Source organism: Narcine bancroftii, chromosome 10 (genome assembly GCF_036971445.1).
Source record: "Narcine bancroftii isolate sNarBan1 chromosome 10, sNarBan1.hap1, whole genome shotgun sequence".
NCBI lineage: Eukaryota > Metazoa > Chordata > Chondrichthyes > Torpediniformes > Narcinidae > Narcine > Narcine bancroftii.
Genome location: NC_091478.1, coordinates 66,717,279 through 66,739,393, shown reverse-complemented (window position 1 = coordinate 66,739,393; position 22,115 = coordinate 66,717,279). Strand labels below are relative to the sequence as shown.

At 42.9% G+C, this 22,115-nt stretch overlaps 1 protein-coding gene across 11 annotated transcripts in view; it reads left to right on the top strand.

Moving 5' to 3' along the window:
- The window catches only part of tradd (tnfrsf1a-associated via death domain), a 33,557-nt gene extending 13,994 nt beyond the window's left edge, over nucleotides 1-19,563 (top strand). For 7 of the 11 annotated variants that reach the window (XM_069901202.1, XM_069901203.1, XM_069901205.1 and 4 more), the window contains 3 exons: nucleotides 2,401-2,669; nucleotides 5,825-6,068; nucleotides 8,963-13,202. In XM_069901202.1, the coding sequence (XP_069757303.1) occupies nucleotides 2,401-2,669; nucleotides 5,825-6,068; nucleotides 8,963-9,252 (803 nt within the window). In that variant the 3' untranslated portion in view covers nucleotides 9,253-13,202. Of the gene's footprint in view, nucleotides 1-2,400; nucleotides 2,670-5,824; nucleotides 6,069-8,962; nucleotides 13,203-13,304; nucleotides 13,442-16,250; nucleotides 16,326-17,434; nucleotides 17,569-17,934 lie in introns of those variants that run through there. The other 4 variants (XR_011345690.1, XR_011345691.1, XM_069901206.1 and 1 more) reach the window with 4 other exon arrangements.
- The last annotated feature ends 2,552 nt before the right edge of the window (nucleotides 19,564-22,115 follow it).

The following is a 22,115-nucleotide window of genomic DNA, read 5'->3' as shown; positions in this document are numbered from 1 at the left end:
TTTAACTTTTATTTGTTTACATGCATACTTTGAGTCCGTTTTTTTGCAATGCCAGTACAGTAAGTGCTTAAAGAAAAGAATCTCAGGGTTGTATCTGATGTCATACACTTTCTCTGACAATAAATTTGAAATCTGAGGTTGACACATTCTATCTTCTGCAGAAATTGAGTAAATAACGTTTAAGTGGGCAACCTGTTCTCCCACCATAGAAACAACACCAAGCATCTGAGTAAAGTTTAGGTATCTCAAGTCCAAGTTTTTTAAATAATCTGACTGTACATGTACAACCCGTTTCACCGGACCACAGTGCGCACACAAATACACAATACGCAGCCATAATAACTGCATTTACTATATACATGGGTAAAATTTAAAATAAATAAAAATATTTGAATTATTTACCTGGATACAGTTCATCGATCTCACAGTCTGCGGGAAGAAGCTATTTCCTAGCCTGGCTGTCCTGATTTTAATGATCCTGTACAATTTCCATAATAGTAGTGGGGTCAAAGATACTATGTGCTGGATGGAAAGGGCTCCTAATAATTCTTTGACCCCTATTTAATCAACATTCCCAATAAACGGAAAGAGATCTCTCTCTGCTATTTTGATGATCCTTTGTATTGACTTCCGATCCGATGCTTTGCAGTTACCAGATCCCAGAATGATGCAGCCTGATGGGTCACTCTCTGCTGTGCTCCTGTAAAAGATTATCAAGATGGGACCCAATAGCCATGCCCTCCTCATTCTCCTTAGGAAATGTTGTGCCTTCCTGACTAATGAGGAGGTATTATGAGCGCAGGATAGGTTGTCTGTTATATCCACGCTAAGGAACTTTGTCCTCTCTACTTTCTCCATCTTCGTCCTCCTGAAGTCCACAATCATCTTCTTTGTCCTCTCCATGTTGAGACTCTGATTGTCGTGCCCATATTATTCTCCAAGCTGAAAATAGGATTCTTGGATAGACCTTCCTCTTCAAACTATCAACATACAATTTTCTCCCCTTCGGAGGAAAAAACCCTCGCTCGGTTCAGTCTTTAATCCATTGTTTTCTGAGTTATGAAGTGCTTTGTCCAGTTAGCAAGATTCTTTTAAACCATGTTTCAATCTTTCACCATCTCCAGCCTTGTGAAGAAACCCCTTTTGAAATCACATTGTAATTTTGACCGACTCTGAACTGAATGTGCATGTAGTCATTGTGCTGTATATTAGCCCTTGCAGCTTATTTCTGATAGTTATAGCTTTGTGTTGTGTTATGTACAACCTCATCATGTTTTTGTAGACAATCAGCCTCATTTGTGGGAATTTTGGAGAATGAGGGCTGATTGAAACGTTTCGAATGTTGAAGAGCATGGGCAGAGTAGATGTAGAAAAGTTGTTCCCCACAATGGGAGAGTCTAGGACAGGAGGGCACAACTTCAAGATTGAAGAACGTCCACTAAAAATCGGAGATGCAGAGACATTTCTTTGGCTAGAGGGTGGTAAATCTGTTGAATTTGTTGTCATAGGCAGTTGTGAAGGCAGTCATTTGGTGTATTTAAGGGAGAGGCTCTTGATTAACCAGGTCATCAAAGGTTACGGGGAGAAGGCTGGGTAGTGGGGCTAAGTGGGAGAATGGATCCACTCATGATTAAATGACTGAGCAGGCTTGATGGGCTGAATGGCCTATTTCTGCTCCTTTGTCTTGTGGTCTTATGGAATTAGTAACTGGAATTGTGTCTTATTTGGAAGGAGTTCATACCTTTGCTTTAATGAAAGCATTATTTCACTTCAAATGTTTTACTCTGGGGAATTGGACCATCTCAGTTAGAGGAAAGGATCAAGACAACAGGTTCTTCTGGGCAATGATGCAGGTTGCTAAAGTAACCTTTCTGTTGTACTGTTTTGTGCTGAGAGTAATGTCAACTCTACAATATTTTACTGATGCCACGTAATTAATATTCTTCACACATTCTTAAAACAATATCTTGTGTGGCGAAAATACTGCTCTAAAAGAGGAGTTGAATGTTGGGGCTCATGAGAGATGTATGGATGAGTGGGTAGGCTAGATGCAACCTTTGGGCGAGGGGCCATAGACCTAAAGTGAATTGAGAGAGTATTAGAGCAGAAGCAATGGCGACCCCTTGATAGAACTGTGAAGATCGATGTTACAAGCACGGTGGTTGACTGTGCTGAAGATTTAGATTGAGTTCATTGATGAAGATGGAAGGAAACAGACAAATTGCTTGTATCCAGGGCAATTTCCAAAATATTTCAGGGAAGGGCTGCCTTCATTCGAGTTTCTAGTTCGTTTCAAGTGGTTTCATTGACAATTTCCATGCTCTTTGCTTGGAACCTTAGAAGACGAGCCAAATCCCCATCCAACTTGTGTGAAGTGACCTCTTGCAATTCTCTTTGCAGACGCCACCGGCAGCAGTGGAGGTTACGAAATCCTGAAAGTTCACGGAAGTGCCTTTGGACTACATCTAAAATTTACAGAGGAAGCAAAATGCAGAAAATTTCTCCACAGTTATGAAATGGGCAGGCTCCAGAAGGCTTTAGTGGGTCATTTTCAAACCCAGTCTCTCCCCAGGGGAGCTTTCACGATGGAGTTGAAAGCTGGCACTGTGACATTAGATGATATCCTGACTATGCCAGACAGCTGCATAAAACACATCAAGGCGAATGAGGTAAGCGTAGATGGACAGCATTTTTACAACACAGTAGGAGGTTCATGTGATTCTCTGAGTTCTTTGAAAGCCTCTTGCCCTAACTTGATCCTATTGGTCTATAAACTCATTCTCTTCAATGCAAGTTGTTAAAGTTCATGCTTTAAGGCAACTTCTATGTGAGTTTCTATTTCTTTTGCAAGCTATTTTAAATCTGGTTAGATGGCTAAGGGAGGCTATCTTCCAACTGAGATATTAAATCTCTCAGCAGGAAGTAGCAGGTCCCAGGGTTACCCATCACGAGATTAGTTCTCAATACTTAGTGATGGAAAACTGACTGACTGGAGCAACAAAAACAAACTAGCAGTGGGAGGAACTCGGTGGGTCAGGTATCAATCAAAGACGGTTGATGTTTTGGTTGCGACCCTGCATCAAGAGTGGTTGTGGAGAGGGAAGATCACTGGTACGTAAGGAGAGACAAGATGGGGGCCAGCATTGTGATTTTTGTGGTGGGGGGAATGAGAGGAGCCAGGTGTATGTGAGAAGGGTGGGGTACAGTTTGGACTCGGAGGCAGGTGATAAAGTTGGTTGTGAGGAGCGATGGAGTGGACCAGAGTTATTTGGCTCATGTCAAAGGGAGACTTATTTTCTCTTCGAAGTGAGATTTGTAGCCGAGGTGAATGCCTCTCCATTGGCACTGTGGGAGCATCTTCATAGGTGGCTTAAGAAGGCTCAATTCTGTAGGGCAGCTGGGGATGGGCAAGAAATGTCCTGTAAATCAATTAAATAAGAATTTGGAAGTATTCAAAGGATGTGAAAGAAAAATCCTTCACCATTTCACTTACTCAGTTGATTTTAGAATTAAACACTTGGTTGTGAATAAAGCAAATTTGCATGTGAACCATCTTGTGCAATATTCTTCCTTCTGCACCGTTGCAAAGCGACATTGAACCTTTGAGTAAAAACACAATACTGGAAAATCTCAGCAGGTCCAACAGTGATATAGCAAAGGTAAAGCCACATAACAGTCATTTCAGGCTTGAGCCCTTCAAGGTACGGAAAGTTGTCAGCAGGCATCTGAACAAAATGGTGGGGGTTGGGGTAGGGGAGGAAGCACAGTCCCAAAGGCAGGAGGTAATAGGTAGAGAAGGGAGGGCGGGCACAAGTGCAAGCAGGAGGAGGAGGAGAGGTAGTTCTGTGAATAGAGAGGGAAGGGGAGAGAGAAGAGAGAGTACGGGTGATCTTGGTGGGTTAGTACACAAGACCATGGACGGACATGCGAATGTGGAGCGGGGCATGGAATTGAAACTGTTGGCCAACCTGTAAATTGATTTTCTGTCTGTGAAATCTCCGACCAGATGGCGTTAACATAGACTTCTCCGGTTTCTGCTAATCTACTCTCTATTCTCTCTTCCTTCCCTTTTCCCTTTGTCTCTTTTCCATTAGCTCTTCACCCTGCTATCCTCTCCATTCAGAGCCATCCCCCCCCCCCCCCACACCATTTTGTTCGGATACCTGCCGACAACTTTCCGTACCAACCCCCCTCCAACTTGCAGCTGTGCCCTCCCTCCCTTATCAGGCAGGACAGATCAGAGGGCTCATCTACTGAGGCCATATGGGTGGAGCTGAGGAATGGGAAAGGTGTGACCACACTCATGGGATGGTTTTATAGACCACCCAATAGTCAGCGAGAATTGGAGGAGCAAATCTGTAGAGAGAAATCAGACGGGTGCAGGAAACACAAGATTATAAAGTAGATTGTAACTTTCCACATATTGACTGGAACTCGCATACTGTAAAAGGGGTAGATGGCTTAGAGTTTGTCAAATGTGTTCAGGAAAGTTTTCTAAATCAATATATAGAGGTATCAACTAGAGAGAGTGCAACACTGGATCTCTTATCAGGGAACAAGACAGGACAGGTGACATAAGTAGGTGTAGGGGAGCATTTTGATCATAATGCCATTAGTTTCAAGTTAATTATGAAGAAGGGTACGTCTGGGCCTCGGGTTGAGATCCTAAATTGGAGAAGGGTCAATTTTGAGAAAATGAGAAATGATCCAGAATGCGTGGATTAGGATAAGTTGTTTGCGGGGTAAGTAGAGGGCCTTCAAAGGTGAAACTTTGAGAGTACAGAGTTTGTATGATCCTGACAGGCACGGTTAGCAGGCAGAGGGAACGTTGGTTTTCAAAGGATATTGGGGATCTGGTTTGGAAGAAGAGAGAGAGGTGTATAGCAGGTACAGGCAACATGGAGGTACTTGAGAAGTATAAAAACTGCAAGAAAGAATACATGAGGCGGCTTTGGCCGAAAACGTGAAGGAAGATCCTCAGAGTTTCTACAGTAGATTAAGAGTAAAGGATAGTAAGGGACAAAATTGTTCTTCTTGAAGATCTGAGTGTTGGCTTTGAATGGAGCCAAAGGAGATGGGATAGGTCTTAAATTTTTTTTTACCATTAGTATTCACTCAGGAAAAGTCGTGGGAAGTAAGGAAAACAAGTAGTGAGGTCATGGAACCGATACAGATTAAAGAGGAGGAAGTGCTTGTCTTTAAAGCAAATAAGGGCCTGACAAAATATTCCCTCGGACCTTGAGGGAGGCTGGTGTAGAAATTACAGAGGCTCTGGCAGAAATATGTAAAATGTCTTTGTCCGCAGGTGTGGTGCCAGAGGATTGGAGGGTAGCTCACGTTCTTTTGTTTTTTTTAAAAAGGCTCCAAAAGTAGCCCTGGAAATTATAGGTCAGGGAGCCTGACATCAATATTAGGTAAATTATTGGAAGATGATTGAAAGATCGGATATACAATTATTTAGATAGGTACGTGGATGGGAGAGGTATGGAGTCTGTGGACTAGGCAACAAAAAAAAATGTTTGGCCCAAACTAGAAAGGCCAAATAGGCCTGTTTCTGTGCTGTAAATCCTTTGGGATTTACCCCTTCCTCCGACCATTCTGTTTGGGTGCCTGCCGACAGTTTTCCATGCCTTCAAGCCCAATACGCTGGTTAAGAATAAAGTACACTGCTTGATTTCCTGAGTTTCTCCAGCATTGTTTTTACTTCAATCAGGGTGTCTGCAGACTTTTGTGCTTTTCTTCTTACTAAACCTTTTGATTTCTTGGTCTCCGATATGTAGCTAACCCAGCTTTGTAGTAATTCAGATTTCTTTTACAACTTCAGCCCAACCATCTCCAAGATGAGGACGTTACCAGGCTGGAAATGAACATCAGAAAGTTGGTGATCGAGCACAGTTCCTTCTGCCCCGGCTCGAGCATGGAGTGTGACTCTGTTCCAGAAATGTATTCTGTGCCTGAATCTCTGTCACAGTCCTCTCCACCATCAACTGCATCTCTGACCTCCACCCAACTGAATGGGAGCCTGTCGCCCTCGAGGGACAGGTTTGAATTTCAGGGTGACTTGTTTGGTGAGTTGATGCTTCCAGTTATTGTTGGGTAATGAAGGTCCTTAGTTACCATTTTGGTGCACTCCTTGGCTGAGGGAGTGATTTCTATAGTGTTTCCTTTGCTCTCCCCAGTCCATTGTATCCTCACTTTTGCACAGTAACAGTTCAAATGCCAGTTCTTCATGTGTTGAACCATCTGATACATTTTGGAGGGCAGTCCTGCGGCCATCAGAGACCTTGGCATCTTCCCAGACTGTGCAACTATTAGGGTCCCCATGGAAAGGACTGCTGTTTAGTTTTAGTGTTTGTACACTGGCTTTGCAGTTGCACTAATTTGAAGGGTCTCGCCGCATTCTAATATAATGCCTCTTGTTGCTCTATCCCCTAATTTAATTAACTGTTAAATTATTTCCAAATAATGCTATCAGCAGATCTTGAGGTTATCTTGTGGATCTTTATTTGTGTCACAGCAGTTCTGTCTGTGCCTTGCAAGGTGTGACGCCAACAGGATGTGGGTCTTGATTCTGAACAATGCCAGTGCTTTGTTCTTGGAGAAGGTGCGGGCAAATGGGGCATGACGACCCTCCATTTATTGGCCCCCTTTGCTCAGAATCTGTGGTTTGAATTAGACATGGGAGCATGGCCGGAGCATTGGCTTGACAGGAGGATGTGGTGGCCGCGCTACGAGAGTGGCGCTACCTGGACTGCTGCCTTGAGTCAGCACTGGCGGCGGGCTGATAGATTACTTTCTCTGCCATCCCCTCATATTATGAACTGTTCAGGGTTTGTTTATTTTTGTTTGATGTATTTCTTTTATTTTAAAAAAAAGTACTTTTTCACCTGTAATGCTGCCACAGAAGAATGAATTTTGTGACATGGACGTGACAATAAATTCTGATCGACAGTGAGCAGAATTTGTCTGCAATCCCACAGGCTCTATGGTATTGGAGAGATATGGGCCAAACGCAGGCACATGGGACTAGTTTGGGCAAATTAGGCCGAAGGGCCTGTTTCCTTGCTGTAAAGTTCTACCATGTCCTATCTCTCTGATGTGCGAGAAACGAATAGTTGCCCTTTACTCAGATGGTCTGAAAGCTCTCCTTACTGTTTTGGCTTTGTTGGTTAGGATTGTGCAAAAATATATGGTTAATTTTATTCCCAGAGTGAAGGACTGCACAGAAACAGTTGTACTCGACAAGTTACTTAAAGTCCAGCAACGAAGATGCTCAAAGACAGATGAAGTACCTGGTGGACCACTGGAGTTGAATTCATTTAAATTGTCCTATTGAAGCAGCACCATGTCCTGGGGGAGGCTGGCATTTGCCAGATGGCTAACAAAATGAAGGCAGCCTTCGCTGGTCGTTACCTCCAACTGTGCACTAATTTGATAAGATATGACAGGTGCCAGAAATGGGAGCAAAGTTACACTTAAGAGTTGGGTCAAATTATTTGTACGTTCTTGTTTGAAAAGTCTGTTTCGTTTAATGAGCAAATTGCACTTTGTATCATGTATTTGTGGATGTTTTCCACCCCCAACTCATACCCCCCCCCAAAAAAAAAAATTGGATAAAGAAAACCCAGAAGTTGAGCATTGTTAAAATGCATCTCTCTGCGATGCTGTGGCAGAAGTTGAAGCTCAGTATCCGAACTGGGTGCACTGGTTTTGTCTTTGCTCTTTAACCAGCATGGCGTGGGATTTCCAGCCCAGAGAGCGTCCGTGAAGTCCACCAGTTCATGCTAGTGTAATGCCACTCCCGACCCCACCACTAGTGCTGTAACCACGTGGCCCTTTCCATCCCTCCCTCTGCATGGTGAATTTCCACTTAAAATACGTATTTTTTTTGTGCCTCTACTGTTCCCAGTCCTGACAGACAGTCTATTTCTCCTTAAGTCAAAGTGGTCTCTCCTTCAGAGTCCGAATAGAACATCGTTAATACATTCTGCTCACCTTTGTTCAGAAATGATCCCTTCGCCAAGGCGAGCATGGCGCCAGCCGTGTGGCCAGTTCCTTGATTGGCTTCATTCCTCTCATCAGCTGGAGAAGGGTAGTGCATGTTAGTACTTGGTTTCTTCGAGTTCACTGAAGGTTGTTGACGCTTTGCCCAACGCCATGGGTTATCCAAATGACGAGCAAGCCCTCCAGTAGCTCAGGTGAAGTAGAGTCTAAAGAAGAATTTGGCGAGTCGGTGCAGATCCTGGTGAAGGCCACACGGGCCCTTGTTCTATTCGCCATTCAATCCACCCTCAAGAGTTGTTTTAATGCTTGCCTCGACCCTGCATTCAGGGTTAATGAGGGACAGGTGAGAGAGGGTGACTTGCCCTCCTTTCTCGACACTGCAAATAGTCAGGTGCTGATGGAAGCAGCCCCAGTGACCCAGGGTCCCGATGTGTGGAGCTCGCCTCCCCTCTCTGGCCAGGTGGGTTTCTCTCGCATGCACTGGCTTCCTCTTGTATCCTGAGGGTGTGCTCGTTGGCAAGTTGCCCCTGAGCAGTGATTAAAATCTGGGGGAGTTGATGGGGAAAGTGAGGAGAATATAAATTGGTCTGTGGAAATGAGTGCCTGATTGTTGGTGAGGGCTTGTGGTGTCGAAGGGCCTGTTTCTGTGCTGGGTAACTTGATGTCTACCCCTCCACTTAATGTACTTTTGACAAACACCATTGGGAATAATGTGGGGAAGGGGGGAGAGAAATCAGCTGGAAGATAATGGGCTTTGGAATAATTTTGTGAGAGGAGAATCCAATGGACTGTGACTCGCAAGAGGAGGATCGAGAGCTGGGAAGTGGAATTCGCTTGGATAGCTCTCTTCTACCGAGCAGCCATCTTAGCCGTAGATTTTTAATTTGTTTTCAGGTATTAAAGCAGTACAGCTTTGAAGAAGATCACTTTTTGTTTGTATGTTTTTTTTCTGGGCCAGATGACTGTGTGTTGAGTGTGCAGGATCACGATAACTTCGCCAAATCGGTGGGCAGGAACTGGAAGCAGGTGGGCCGCATCCTGCAGGAAACTTGCCGAGGTCTTCGCGACCCAGCCATCGACAACATCGCCTTTGAGTATGAGCGTGAAGGGTTGTACGAGCAGGCGTACCAAATGCTGCTCAAATTCATTCAGTGCGAAGGAAGGAAGGCGACGAGAAGTCGGCTGATTCGAGCTCTGGAGAAAAGTGAACTGGTTGGGGTGGCTGACCAGTTGCTGAACAATAAGTAATTGGAAGACCAGTACACACAAGATTGGGTATTGCAATATTCTCTGGTGTGGTGTATAACTGAAACAAAATTATTGGTTAGCAAAGGTTTTATTTCTTGCATCAAATGTATTCATTCTGTGTCATGTCTGTTTTGATCTCATTTGTAACTGAGGTGTTGTCGCTTCCTTTCAAAGTCTTTTTTTTAAAGAACAATCACTGAACCTAGTTCTCAATTTCACAAATGGAGGTATTTTAATTACTGTACAGTATTTTCTGCATTGATTTTACAAACCAAGGTTTATTGCATGTGCTGGGGAAGGTGGAGAGCATAATTCAAATAGGTAGAACTTTTTATGACTTTTTTTTCACCTGTGCAGTTTATAGAGAGAGCTTGAAATCTTGCAGTGTATATATTTTTGTTGTGTATTATTCTTTGTGACCAAAAATGTTCTCAGCATTTGTTTTTAAAGTTGTTGCTATCCACGTGATTTAGAGTTGCTCATTGTGGAGTGGAAATCTCTTCAGCTGGCCAGCCCGAGACACCAGCAGGGGCAGTCCCTGGTGGTCCCTGGAGTGCAGCATGAAGCTGTCCTACATACACCACTAATTAGCCTAATTAAACTGATGTCACTTGGACAGCACAAACCGTGGAAGGAAATTGATTTGATTACACGGTGGGAACACCCAACCGTGTTTGGGGAGGGAGACGAGCAGAGACTGGTTTGCCCTGCATCCATGTGCTGGTGTTTCGTTGAGAATGAGGGGGGAGTTGCTGCTTTTGGCCTGAAATGAGAAGAGTTTCCATTCTCCAGAGCTTGAAATCTTTGGCTTTGAGCGCATTATTTTAAATTAGATGTACAGCACTGTAACAGGCCAATTTGGCCCTGAGTCTGTGCTTTCTAAATTACACCCCTGGTATGTTTTTGAACAGTGGGAGGAAACTTGAGCCCTTGGAGAAAATCCACGCAGACACTGGGAGAGCAAACAAACTCCTTACAGACAGCGAGGGATTCGAACCCAGGTCCGGTCCTGATCGCTGGCGCTGTAAAGACGTGGCGGCACCTGCTACACCAACCGTGCCGCCCTAATATTGTTAACTAACTGGGGGATGATGTCTGTGGGCATTGCTCAAGAAAGTCTGCAGACGTTGGGGTCGTGCGATACACAAATGTACTGGAGAAACTCGGCAGAAATAAAAGGGAGTCAATGTTTTGGCCCCGAGCCCTTTGTGTCAAGACGAAGGGCTCAGGCCCGAGAAGTTGATTACCCTAATTTTAAAAAAAAATTTAGATACAGTACAGTAACAGGCTCCTTCAGCTCACGGGTCTGTGCAGCTCAATTTCACCCCCATCCCCGGTACAGTTCGAAGGCTGGGAGGAAACTGGAGCCCCCAGAGGAACCCCATTCTCCACTGGGAGAATGAACGAACTCCTTGCAGGCAATTCTGGATTTGAACCCTGGTCACTGGCGCTGTAACAGCATTATGCTAACCCACACCGCCCTAACTACCAGTGGGACCTTCAGTCTAACGCTCTCCCAACTGAGCTTCGCTGCCTACTGGATGCTGCGTGACCTTCTGAGTTTCTCTAGCACATTTGTGTATTGCAGAGGTTGATGCAGTAGAGAAGTCGTTCCCTCAATCCTCCCTGCCCATCAGAATCTGTGGGGTCAAATCGAAATCTGGATGATCACAGTTATCCAGTAGCCTCCCCCTTAAATGGGGTAGAACTGCCCAGTGCCAAGGGTAAGAGGGGAGACTTTGTCAGTCAATAAAAGACTCGAGTAGCAATCCAAACCCTTTGAGATTTGTGCTCTAAGCCGTGGTGACCCAGCTGCAAGATTGAAGTTTGGGCTTGACTGGTTTAAAAAAAAAACACAGTAAAATTACAATGCGAACTCTTACCTTTTCCTATAATGGGTTGTAGATGGGACAAGATATTTAAATAACAGGAGAAAATGGCACCATGGGTCATCAGCAATGTTTTGGGATTTTTGAGTGTGCTTTCAGTGGTGCACACTTGCTCAAAGAAATGAACTTTTAGCTGCTTCTCCCAGCTGTCAGTGAAGCAGGGTAACAGGTACCCTGTAATTGGTGCGGGTGAATCCGGCAACGGTCACAGTGGACTGGTTGTGAGAGAGCCCTGGGGGTTTGCAGCTCTTTTTAATAAATGATAACATTTCTCAGTCGAGTGAATGCAGCTGTATAGAGGCGGGTGGATCCAAGAGAGGATCATGTTGTGCTGCGGTCCTTGCGCTAATCTCTTGGCCAAAGGGCGCCAAACCAATCTGCCGTTGTGATGAGTTGTAACCAAAGCTGTTTCCTTTGACTCTTTTAGTCTGGACGAGTGCCATTTCTTTGCCTTGAACATTGAAACTGTTCAGCAATGACTCAGTTGTCGTACAGGAGCTTGAGGCGAGAGAGGTGCAGACGCTAGGACAAAGTCCACGTTGTGTTTTGGTGCAGTGCTGTGAGTGGCAACATCGTCTGGGGCAACCTGTATGGAGTCGCTGAATGTCAAATAGCTCACAGCACTTCTGATGTTCCAGCCATTATTTACGCTCATTCATCATTACCAAAACAGAATTTCCCAATAATTGCCGCATTCCTTTTTGAGTGATCTTGCTCTCTACTGCTGTTTTCTACAGAGTGACCTTGTATCCCCGCGAAATCGTCACGTAATATAAAAGCTTTCAAAGAGGTGGCACGATTGGCGTAGTGGTTACCGCAACGTGTTACAGTACCAGCGATTAGGACCGGGGTTCAAATCCTGCACTGTCTGTAAGGAGCTTGTATGTTCTCCCCATGTCAGCGTGGGTTTTCCCCAAGGGCCCTGGTTTCCTCCCACCATTCGGAACGTTCTGGGGTGTAGGTTAATGGGGTGTAAATTGGGCAGCAGGGACTCGTGAGCCAAAATGGCCTGTTACCAAGCTGTATATCCGTCTAAATTTAAATACATGCAGGACCCAGCACTTTAACTATTATTACTTTTCTTTGTTTTACTGAGCTGTGGCAGGAGAATGCGGAGGAATGGTAGTGAGTCTATGCCGTGAACTAGAGTGAAAACCCACTCCGATCATGTGCTTAAAACATGCATCTCCTGTTCGTCTGCAGGTTAAAAACTGCAGGTATGCAAGACTGGTTGGTCTTCAAGAGCGTCATTTGGTTTTCCTCTGCCCACACCGATGACTTGAGGTGTCTGGCCCCGCGTCGGTTCCCGAAATTGTCTTGTAGGATGTCTGTTCTCTTGCTGCACCTTCTGGATTGATTGATTGTTCCCTTCCAAAAGGATCAATCATCATGCCTATAACTGCCATTGCCAAGCTTCAGTAAAGCTCCCAAGTTTTGGTTTAAGATACATTGTCCCAATATATTTGTCATTCTTCTCTATAAAGCAGTTGAAGTTCTGGTGCTCCTGCTCTGTTCTCCTCTTCGTCGGAGAAACTGGATGCACCTTGGCTCTGTCCGCCGCAATAACATGGATCTCCTGGTGGCCATCCATTTCAATTCCCCATCCCATTCCCTTGCCGACCTGTCTGTGCAAACTGAGATCACCCGTAAATTGGAGGAACAACACCTCATCTTCCAACTAAAATAGACCTAATCCCTTTATCACATCCAATTAGTACCTTTTGTTGGTCTGGATTCCTCCCCCATTGTTTGAATTCTGAGACTTTGATATATTCCTGCCTTTTCTGATTTTTTTTCCCCGAAGAAGGGCTCAGGCCTGAAACGTCGGCAATATAACTATGTCTCCTATAGATGCTGAATAGACCAGCTGAGTTCCTCCAGCATTTTGATGCGTTTACTACAATCAGAGTGTCTGCAGCCTATAGTGTTTCACTCAACATTCTTATTGTGCCTTGTCAGTCTCATTTCGACATTAGGCACTGGCTTGAAAAGTTATGAAGGGCTCGAGCCTGAAACGTTGGTTATGTATCTTTACTATATAAAGGACACTATTTGACCTGCTGACTTTCTCCAGCATTGTGTATTCATATTTTTATTTTAAATGTTACTGTACCACCCGGCAGCTATTTCCACCCACCATTACCCTGTCCTGTCTATGTGTAGCATCATCATCTGCCTGGCTGAAATCCTTCAGAAAAAAACAATCTGCTGATGGGGTGATACTCCTGGAGAAGGCTTCTGCAACCATCTGTGTGGATTTTGAATTTCTTGGAGTCACTCGTCGAGTCATAATGCCAAACGTTAGTGACCACTGCAAACTACAATAATCTCAAAACTGCCTGCCTTTAGGCTTGGGTTAGAGCAGTGGTTTTCAGGCTTTTTCTTTACACCACTTTAAGTAATCCCTAGGCCATCGGTGCTCTGTGATTAGTAAAGGATTACTTAAGGAGGTATGTGAGTGGGAAGGGAAGGTTGAGAACCACTGCTCTAGACCCAATTGTTACAGAAATATTTTGCTTGAGAAAAATTGCCATTGGCCTATTTCCTTTGGAGTTATGAAACCAGGCACATAACAAGTCGATTAGGGATGATTAAAACAGTGGTTTTCAAACTTTTTCTTTCCACCCACCATCTTAAGCAATTTCTTACTAATCAGAGAGCACCTGTGGCATAGGGAATACTTTAAGTGAATGTGAATGGAAAGAAAAAAGTTGAGAATCACTGGTAGAGGCAACAGGTTGCCATTTTTCTCCATTGAAGGGTCCTGGTTCCCCCTTAACTTTGCCAGGACCTGGAGCCCTCTCCACCTTTTATTCCCTTTTGTTGATACTGGTTTAGGAAATGGGATGGTTAGGAAATGGTGTTTCTCATCAGTTCAGACAGACAAGGTAATGATCTTCCAGAATTAGAGAAGAAATATATCAGTAATAATCTCAGAACTAAAAAAAATAAACAAGTATCTGACAAACAGGATGTTAGGAGGAAAGAGATGTCGATGAATTTGCTGTTGGTAAGTGAGCCTGTAGTTATATCATTGATAGACCGGCTGAACCAGTTGTTCTCAACCTTTTTCTTTTCACTGGCCTACCTCTTTAAGTAACCCCTATACCATCAGGGCTCTGCAATTAGTAAGGGATTGATTAAAGTGTGATGTGAGTGGGAAGGTTGAGAATCACTGCTCTGGACCCAATTGTTACTGAAATATTTTGCTTGAGAAAAATTGTCATTGGCCCATTTCCTTTGGAGTTATGAAACCATGCACATAACGAGTCAATTAGGAATGATTAAAACAGTAGTTTTCAAACTTTTTCTTTCCACCCACATACCACCTTAAGCAATTCCTTACTAATCACAGACCACCGATGGCAGAGGGAAAACTTAAAGTGATATGAGAGAACCACTGGTTTAAACAAGGCAAGGTTTCACCCAGTATTAGGAACACATAGTCCTCCCAATTAAATCACAAGATCTTGGTAATCAAAGGCCAAATACAATTGGGTCATTCATATTGAGGGTGTTCATTAAGATCCTGGCAAAAAAGATTAAGTGAGGCAATCAGCCTTAATGTCGGACAGAAGGGATTTGTGGTGCCCACCTGCAGTTGCACAAGAATATAGCTACTTCAGGAGAGTTTAATAAAGGGGGCCAAGAGGAATTGTGAAGATCTTGCTGTGGTACTTATACAGCTAGCCAAGGTATTTGATTCCATCAGTTGATTATTATAGTTAAGGCCATAAAACATAGGAGCAGAAATGGGCCATTAAGCCCATCGAATCTGCCCTGCCATTTAATCATGAGCTGACCCATTTTCCAACTCAGTCTCACTGCTCGGCCTTCTCCCCATAACCTTTGATGCCCCGGGTAATCAAGAACCTATCAATCACTTCCTTAAATACCTCCAATGACTTGTCCTCAACAACCTGCCTGTGTCAACAAATTCCACAGATTTCTGGCTGAAGAAATTCCTCCGCATCTCTTCCAAGTGGACACCCTTCAAGTTTTGCACACGTCCTAGACTCTTCCACCATGGGAATGAACCTTTCCACATTTACTCTGTTCATGCCTTTCAACATTTGAAATGTTTCAGTGAGATCCCCCTCATTCTCCTAAATTTCAACAAGTACAGGTCAAGAGCTGTCAAATGCTCCTTGCCTGATAACCCTTTCATTCCAAGAATCATTCTTGTGAACCTCCACTGAACCATCTCCATCATCAGTGCATCCTTTTTTAATTGAGCTCACAATACTACGTGGGGTCGCACCAGTACCTTATAAAACCTCAACATCACATCCCTGCTCTTGCCTTCTATCCCTCTTGAAATGAACACCAGCATTGCATTTGCCTTCTTCACCACCGACTCAACCTACAAGTTTACCTTCAGGCTATTCTGCATGACGAATATCCTTTGCATCTGGGTATTTTCAATATTCTCTCCATTTCTTAAGTAGTCTGCTCATTTATTTTTTCTACCAAAGTGAATGACTGCAGACTTTCAGGCATTATATTTCATTTGTCACTTCTCTTGCCCATTCTCCCAATCTGTCTAACTCCTTCCGAAGCCTCCCTGTTTCCTCAACACTACCCGCTTCTCCACCTACCTTCGTATCATCTGCAAACTTCTCCACCAAACCATTCATTCCATAACCTAATTCATTAATATGTAGCATAAAAAGAAACTGCCCCAATACTGACCCCTGGGCAACATCACTACCAACTGGCAGCCAACCAGAATAGGATCCCTGTATTCCAACTTTGCATCTTGCCCACCAGCCAATGCTTGACCCATGCTGGTATGTTTCCTGTTCTACCATGTGCTTTTGTTAAGTAGCCTCAGTGCAGCACCTTGTCAAAGGCCTGAAAATCTGTATGTGGGAGTCAATAGTTTGTGACTTGGTTGATGATAATTAGAAAGAGCGAGGATAGAACTGCAGGCATTCCCAGCCTGCAGGGTTTTCAGCAGGGAGGCCCGCTGCCACTTGTGCTCTTTAACATTATGATGGATGATTTGTTCTGTTCTCTGGACAGGAATGGTTTATGTTTGGGGATCGGCGATATATTTTCATCCCTGAGTTTTGCTGACTATGTTGTCCTTTTGAATGAATCTTACAGAGGGCATGTCGGAAAACTGTGGGGTCCTTGAAAATTTGCAAAGAAATTGGCCTTGAGGTCAATACTAAGGAAATGGTGAGTTTGAATATGGTCTAGCAAGTGTTCTTTTTTTTTTCTTTTTTAAAAACTTTATTTAATATTTTCAAAACAAAAACTTTTACAAAATCCATAATATAAAAATGAAAACTACAACTATCCCACCCCCTTCCCCCCCACCCTCAACAGACCCCACAAGGGAAGCATTGAAAAAAATAGATACAGCAATTTAAGATATTACTAAATTCATACATTTCAAATAAGATGACCACATCTTAACAAAAAAATCATAATTATCAGGTAAATTGTTATTTTCTCCATATAAATACAAGACCTCAACTCATTATGCCAACGATGTACTTTTAACTCAACTTCATCTTTCCAAGAAATTGCAACACATTTACGTGCTACCGCCAATGCTAAACATAAAAATGCTGTCTGAAACTTATCTAACCCCAAATCCATAAATGGAGTAGTATAACCCAACAAATTTTTTTTTGGGATCTACAAGAATTGAATTTTAAACAAACTTTGAAGAAATTCCCTAATTTTATACCAAAATGATTGAACTTTATCACAAAGCCAAACGGAATGTAAAAATGTTCCTACACATAATCCACACCTGAAACACGACTCTGAATTACTAAATCCATATTTTCTCAATTTCTCGGGTTAAATATAACTGATGCAAAAAATTATAATTAATCATACTATATCTTACATTAAACAATTTATTCACACCATCAAAACATATAATCTCCCAGTTGGTGTGATTAATATCACAAATTAAATCATTTTCCCATTTAATCCTGGATTTATCTAAATTTATTTTATCCATAGTGTTTTGTAATAATGCATACATCTCTGAAATAAAACCCTTATCTGAAAAATAAAAAATTATAAACTCAAATTTCATTAACTTAGGAATTTTCATTTCTCTTCCAAAATTATCTTTCACTAACGCTCTAATTTGATAATAAACAAACAAGGAATTCACTGAAATTCCAAATTTCATCCAACATACGATTAATAAATCTTAATTGAGCTGCTTCATAATAATTTTGTAAATGGAGTAATTGCAAACCTCCCAAAGTGTATTTCCAGGTCAATTTATGTATCGCTACTCTAGCTAATTTTCCTTTCCATAGAAATTCTCAAACTACTTTATTTAAATCCTGAAAAAAGGATTTCAAAAGAAAACAAGGAATCGATTGAAAAAGATACTGAATTCATGGAAAGACATTCATCTTAATACAATTTACTCAACCTATTAATGACAAAGGTAAATCCTTCCATTTAATCAAATCTGCTTTAATCTTTCTCATTAATGGTACATTGTTTAAATTATACAATGATTGAATATTTACATCAATCATTATCCCTAAATACTTAATTTTATCAGTCCAACAGAGCTTAGTAATTTGTCTACACTGGTCGTAATTTCCCTCAGAAATTGGTAAAATTTCACTTTTGTCCCAATTCACTTTATATCCTGATAATTTACCATATTGTTCTAAACATTCTTGCAAGTAAATTAAAGATCGTTCCAGATTCGTTAAATATATCAAAACATCATCAGCAAATAGATCAATCTTGTATTCATCATCTGCTATCCTTATACCTCTAATATTCTCATTCTGCCTAATAGTTTGATGACCAATGCAAGTAGTGCTGGCGACAAAGGACAACCTTGACGAGTTGAACGCGATAATTTAAAGAAAGAAGAGGTTTGACCATTTGTTGCCACCCTAGCAACAGAATTATTACATAATGCTTTTACCCAACCAATAAAAAAGGTCCAAACTTGTATATCTCCAAAACTTTAAATAAAAAATTCCATTTGACCTTATCAAAAGCTTTTTCGGCATTTAAAGCACATACCATTGGTAGGTTGGGTTGCTGACGTGAAGCGTTGATCAGTGAAATCACTCTAAGAATATTGTCAGAAGCATACCTATTTTTAACAAAACCAGCCCGGTCAATAATGGATGGAATGTCTATGATGGTTGAGAGGGTAGAGAGTTGAGATATGGCCTGGGAATCTCAGAAAGCACGGCTTGGATAGAGATTTTTAAAAAGCTCTTCATACCTCTATTCTGCTTCTCTGGGTTTGGACAAGACTTTAACTGTTTAGGTAGACTAAAAATTATCAGAGGAGAGTGAAAATATTTCTTCACCTTGCTAAGTAAGGTGTTTTGCATTCCAGACTTGGGGATAGATGTCTTGGAATACCCAAACTGGAAGGACACATCCCACTGTCAATCGTCAAAAAGTTTTAAGCCAGTGATAGATGCAAGTCCTAGTGGATCTGTCTGCAATTTACAGGGATAGATGGAGAAATTGGGAGGATAGGAAGTTTAAAACTGTTTGAATGCTGTACATATTTGGATACTTGTGGGACTTGCCCCCTTCACACTGAGCAAGGTGGGAATTTTTGCAGTAGGTGGGGATTATGGTCCTTGCTGTGAAAGCTGGTTGTGTTGGAGCTTCCCAAATCAGTGTCGAGATCAAATCTAAGTTTACAGTCTTTTTCCTGATGCATTGAGAAGGGATCATTTTGCAAGCAGTCGAGCAAGTTGGCTCTAACAGGCAGTACAAAGCACATCTTGAAGTGTGTGTGGCAACAAAATAGTTAGTGCATAGCAAGGTCAGTGTAAGTGCACTTGCATTGACAAAGTAATGTAGTCTTGTCATTTATTTTGCCTTGCCATTGATTAAAGAATCAAATATGACTTGTTCCTGGGGTATTTCTGGCTCTGTTTGTCAACCTGATGTTAGATAGGTAGTTTCACACTGGGAACTCCACTGTTGCTGCCGAAGCTCATCCCATTTGGGGGTCTATATTCACAAAATCAACTTAATCTAACCCATTTATACTGGCTTTGAATCTGGACCCTGAAAATACAAGGCCAATGTCCAACCAAGCCCAACCATTCTTCAGTTGATGTGATTTGAAAGCTCACATCTTGGCCATGATGATGACCCTGTGAGCTGCTCTGATTCCACCTTATGTATTTGGAATACTCTTTAAGGCCCTTGGTTTATAGTGGATACTAATGTGTGCTACCAATTTCTAATGGAAAAAGGCAACTGTAAAGGCAAATGGAAAAATAAGAGATGGCATAAAACATTTTGACTGGTGAAACTTGGACTATGTTCATGAAATGTCCCAATCATGCTTGTCCATTTGTCTCTGCTACTTAAGTGGGGAAAAATGCGTTGGATACTTTATTCTTTATCTGTGATGCAATGCATCGCGCAAGGAAATAAATTTTGGTTTGTTAAACTGTACCGTAGTACAATTTGTCTTGTTGGAGTTGTGCTGTGGAACATGGAGCACTTTTCCTCTGCTGGTTTATGCTTGGACTCTGTTTAATTGCAGCCTCGAATACTATTCCTCCCATTCAATGAGAAGGTACATAACTGTATCTCAGATCTAGGCTGGAATCCAGAGACCTAGATCAGCAAAGGAATTTTGCAAATCAGCAAATTCCACTAGGGAATTTAAAATCAGTAAATCTGGAACAAATAGCTTGTACTAATAACAGAGATTGTTGCAATTTATGAGGTTCGCTAATGCCTCTTGTGATCAGGGATATAAGATCAGAGGGTCCAAGAAATAACTAATCTGAATACAGCACACCTACTAAGAGTCTTTATCCACACGCGAGAGAAGTCCTAACAGGGGTCATGGTCTCACACGCACACTCACGGACAGCAGATACATCTAAACAATTGAGAGACACTATATTCCGCGATACCCACATGTGGTGTAAAAGAGACAATAAAATGATACCCACCACCCTTCGGTAACTGGCAGGCATAGCACCGTAATCGATTGCAAATATATTACAGGGTTACAATGAAGAATAATGATAACAGTTGAATAGGTATGCACTGGCAATATACCCCCCACCACCCCACCTGAAACTGGCACACACCTTACCATTGACTTTCCAGCATTGTCCACAGTTCTCACCCTGGAGTGGAGCGAGCGTTTATTCTCAGGGGGAGAAAGAGATGGGGGGGGTTCATGTATACAGCAGCTTGCTGGAGGGCCCAGCTCGGGCATGCTTAAATGTGGCAAGGTGTTCAAGAGAGCTGATCATAAGGTGTGCCCTTGCATGTGGGTGAACTTACCTTGATTGATGTTGGGGTATGACCTTTGACCTTCATGGTCAGATGACTCTCCAGGAGCAAGCACAGGGAAATTCCTTTGTTCAGAGCAGTTTCCTGTCTGACCTGTTGGATAAATCTCTGGATAACATTCCACATCTAGTGCACCTTCTGTGGCTTTCTCTCCGTCGGATAGAAAGGTTGCAGATTAGGAGATTTCTTCGTCCAGCACCTCCTCTCCGTCTGCAACAAAAGCAACCTCCCCGTAGCCAACAATTTCAATTCTGAGTCACACTCTCAAGCTCACGTCTGTCCATGGTCTTTCACACGATCCCACCCTGACCACCCACTGATTGGAGGAACCACACCTCATTTTTCTGGGGACCCTCCAACCCCAGGGCATGAACATCGAATTCACTGCATCCCATTAATCAGTTTGCCTTTCACCCACCCTCCCCCTTCGTTCCCCCCACCCCTTTAACTAGTCATTCCAGTTCCTACTTCCTTTCCTCCTCACCTAGCCTAGACTCCTTCCCCCCCTTCCTGCAGTCCTTCCCTCCCCCCTTTGCCTATCATCTCCCACCCTCACCACCCCCCTCCCCCCTTTTGTTCAGACATCTCTCATGTTCCTCCACACCTTGATGAAGGGCACAAGCCCGAAACATTGCTGATGTATCTTCACCTTTGCTACATAAAGGCACTGTTTGACCTGTTGAGTTTCTCCAGCATTTGTGTGTTTTTTCACTTAACCACGGTGTCAACAGAATCCTGTGTTTTACCTTACATCCCTTAAACTATGTCACTCTATGCACAAACTAATGCAAACTCTGGGGACACTTTATTCAATTAAACATGCAACAGAAACAGTTAATGCACATTATTATGAGCCTAATGGTTGTTGCCTAGTGAATTACAGTGGTCCACCAACCTCCTACTGGTCCAAGTGGCTATTAGCTGCCCCAAGGAGTGTTGTGTTCAAGGAACACAATTTGTTCACTGATTCTTGTATGTGTCAATTGAGTGATATTTCCTGATTGATCTGGAATGTACTGTAAGTGGAGCACTCCTTACTGACAACAGCAGGTAGTCCATCCAATCCCTCCATATTGCCAACGTCTCCATCACATTGACCATTCGTCTGGTTGGTGCTCCCTCAGATTTTTGATGAATATGGTAGCACGCATCCCAAATAACAGCAGCCGTACCATCCCATGGAAAGCCAGGGGTCGGCCCGGCAGCTGCTTACCCAGGGTGCACCATTTAGTGAGCACTTTGCTGGGTCGTTGGCTGTGGACACTGTTATGCCTGGATACCCTTTCTGCCCGCACTCCCATTGGTCAACTGGGCCAGTGCTGATTGTTCCGTCTGCACAAACATTCCTTTGCCCTGTTCACTGACTGGGGACTCATTCAGAGTTGGGTTTTTGTATGGACCAAACTGTGCACAGGAAAAGACCAGCCCTTGAGCCACCCACCCCAATGAGGGTTGCTGGATGTATGGTTGTTTCTGGTGTGGGTTAACACAGGATAGCAAAGCTCGCGGGGCTGGACAATTTCCCCCATCATCTCTTTGTTGAGTGTCCGGTGGGGTCTGTGTAAGCAGCTTTGAGTTTGTTGTCTCTGCTGTCACATCTGTGAGCCATTCAGCAGATTCTCTCATCACTGATCAATGCCACCATAACTGTTTCTAGTATCCGCAGATCTTTCATCCTTT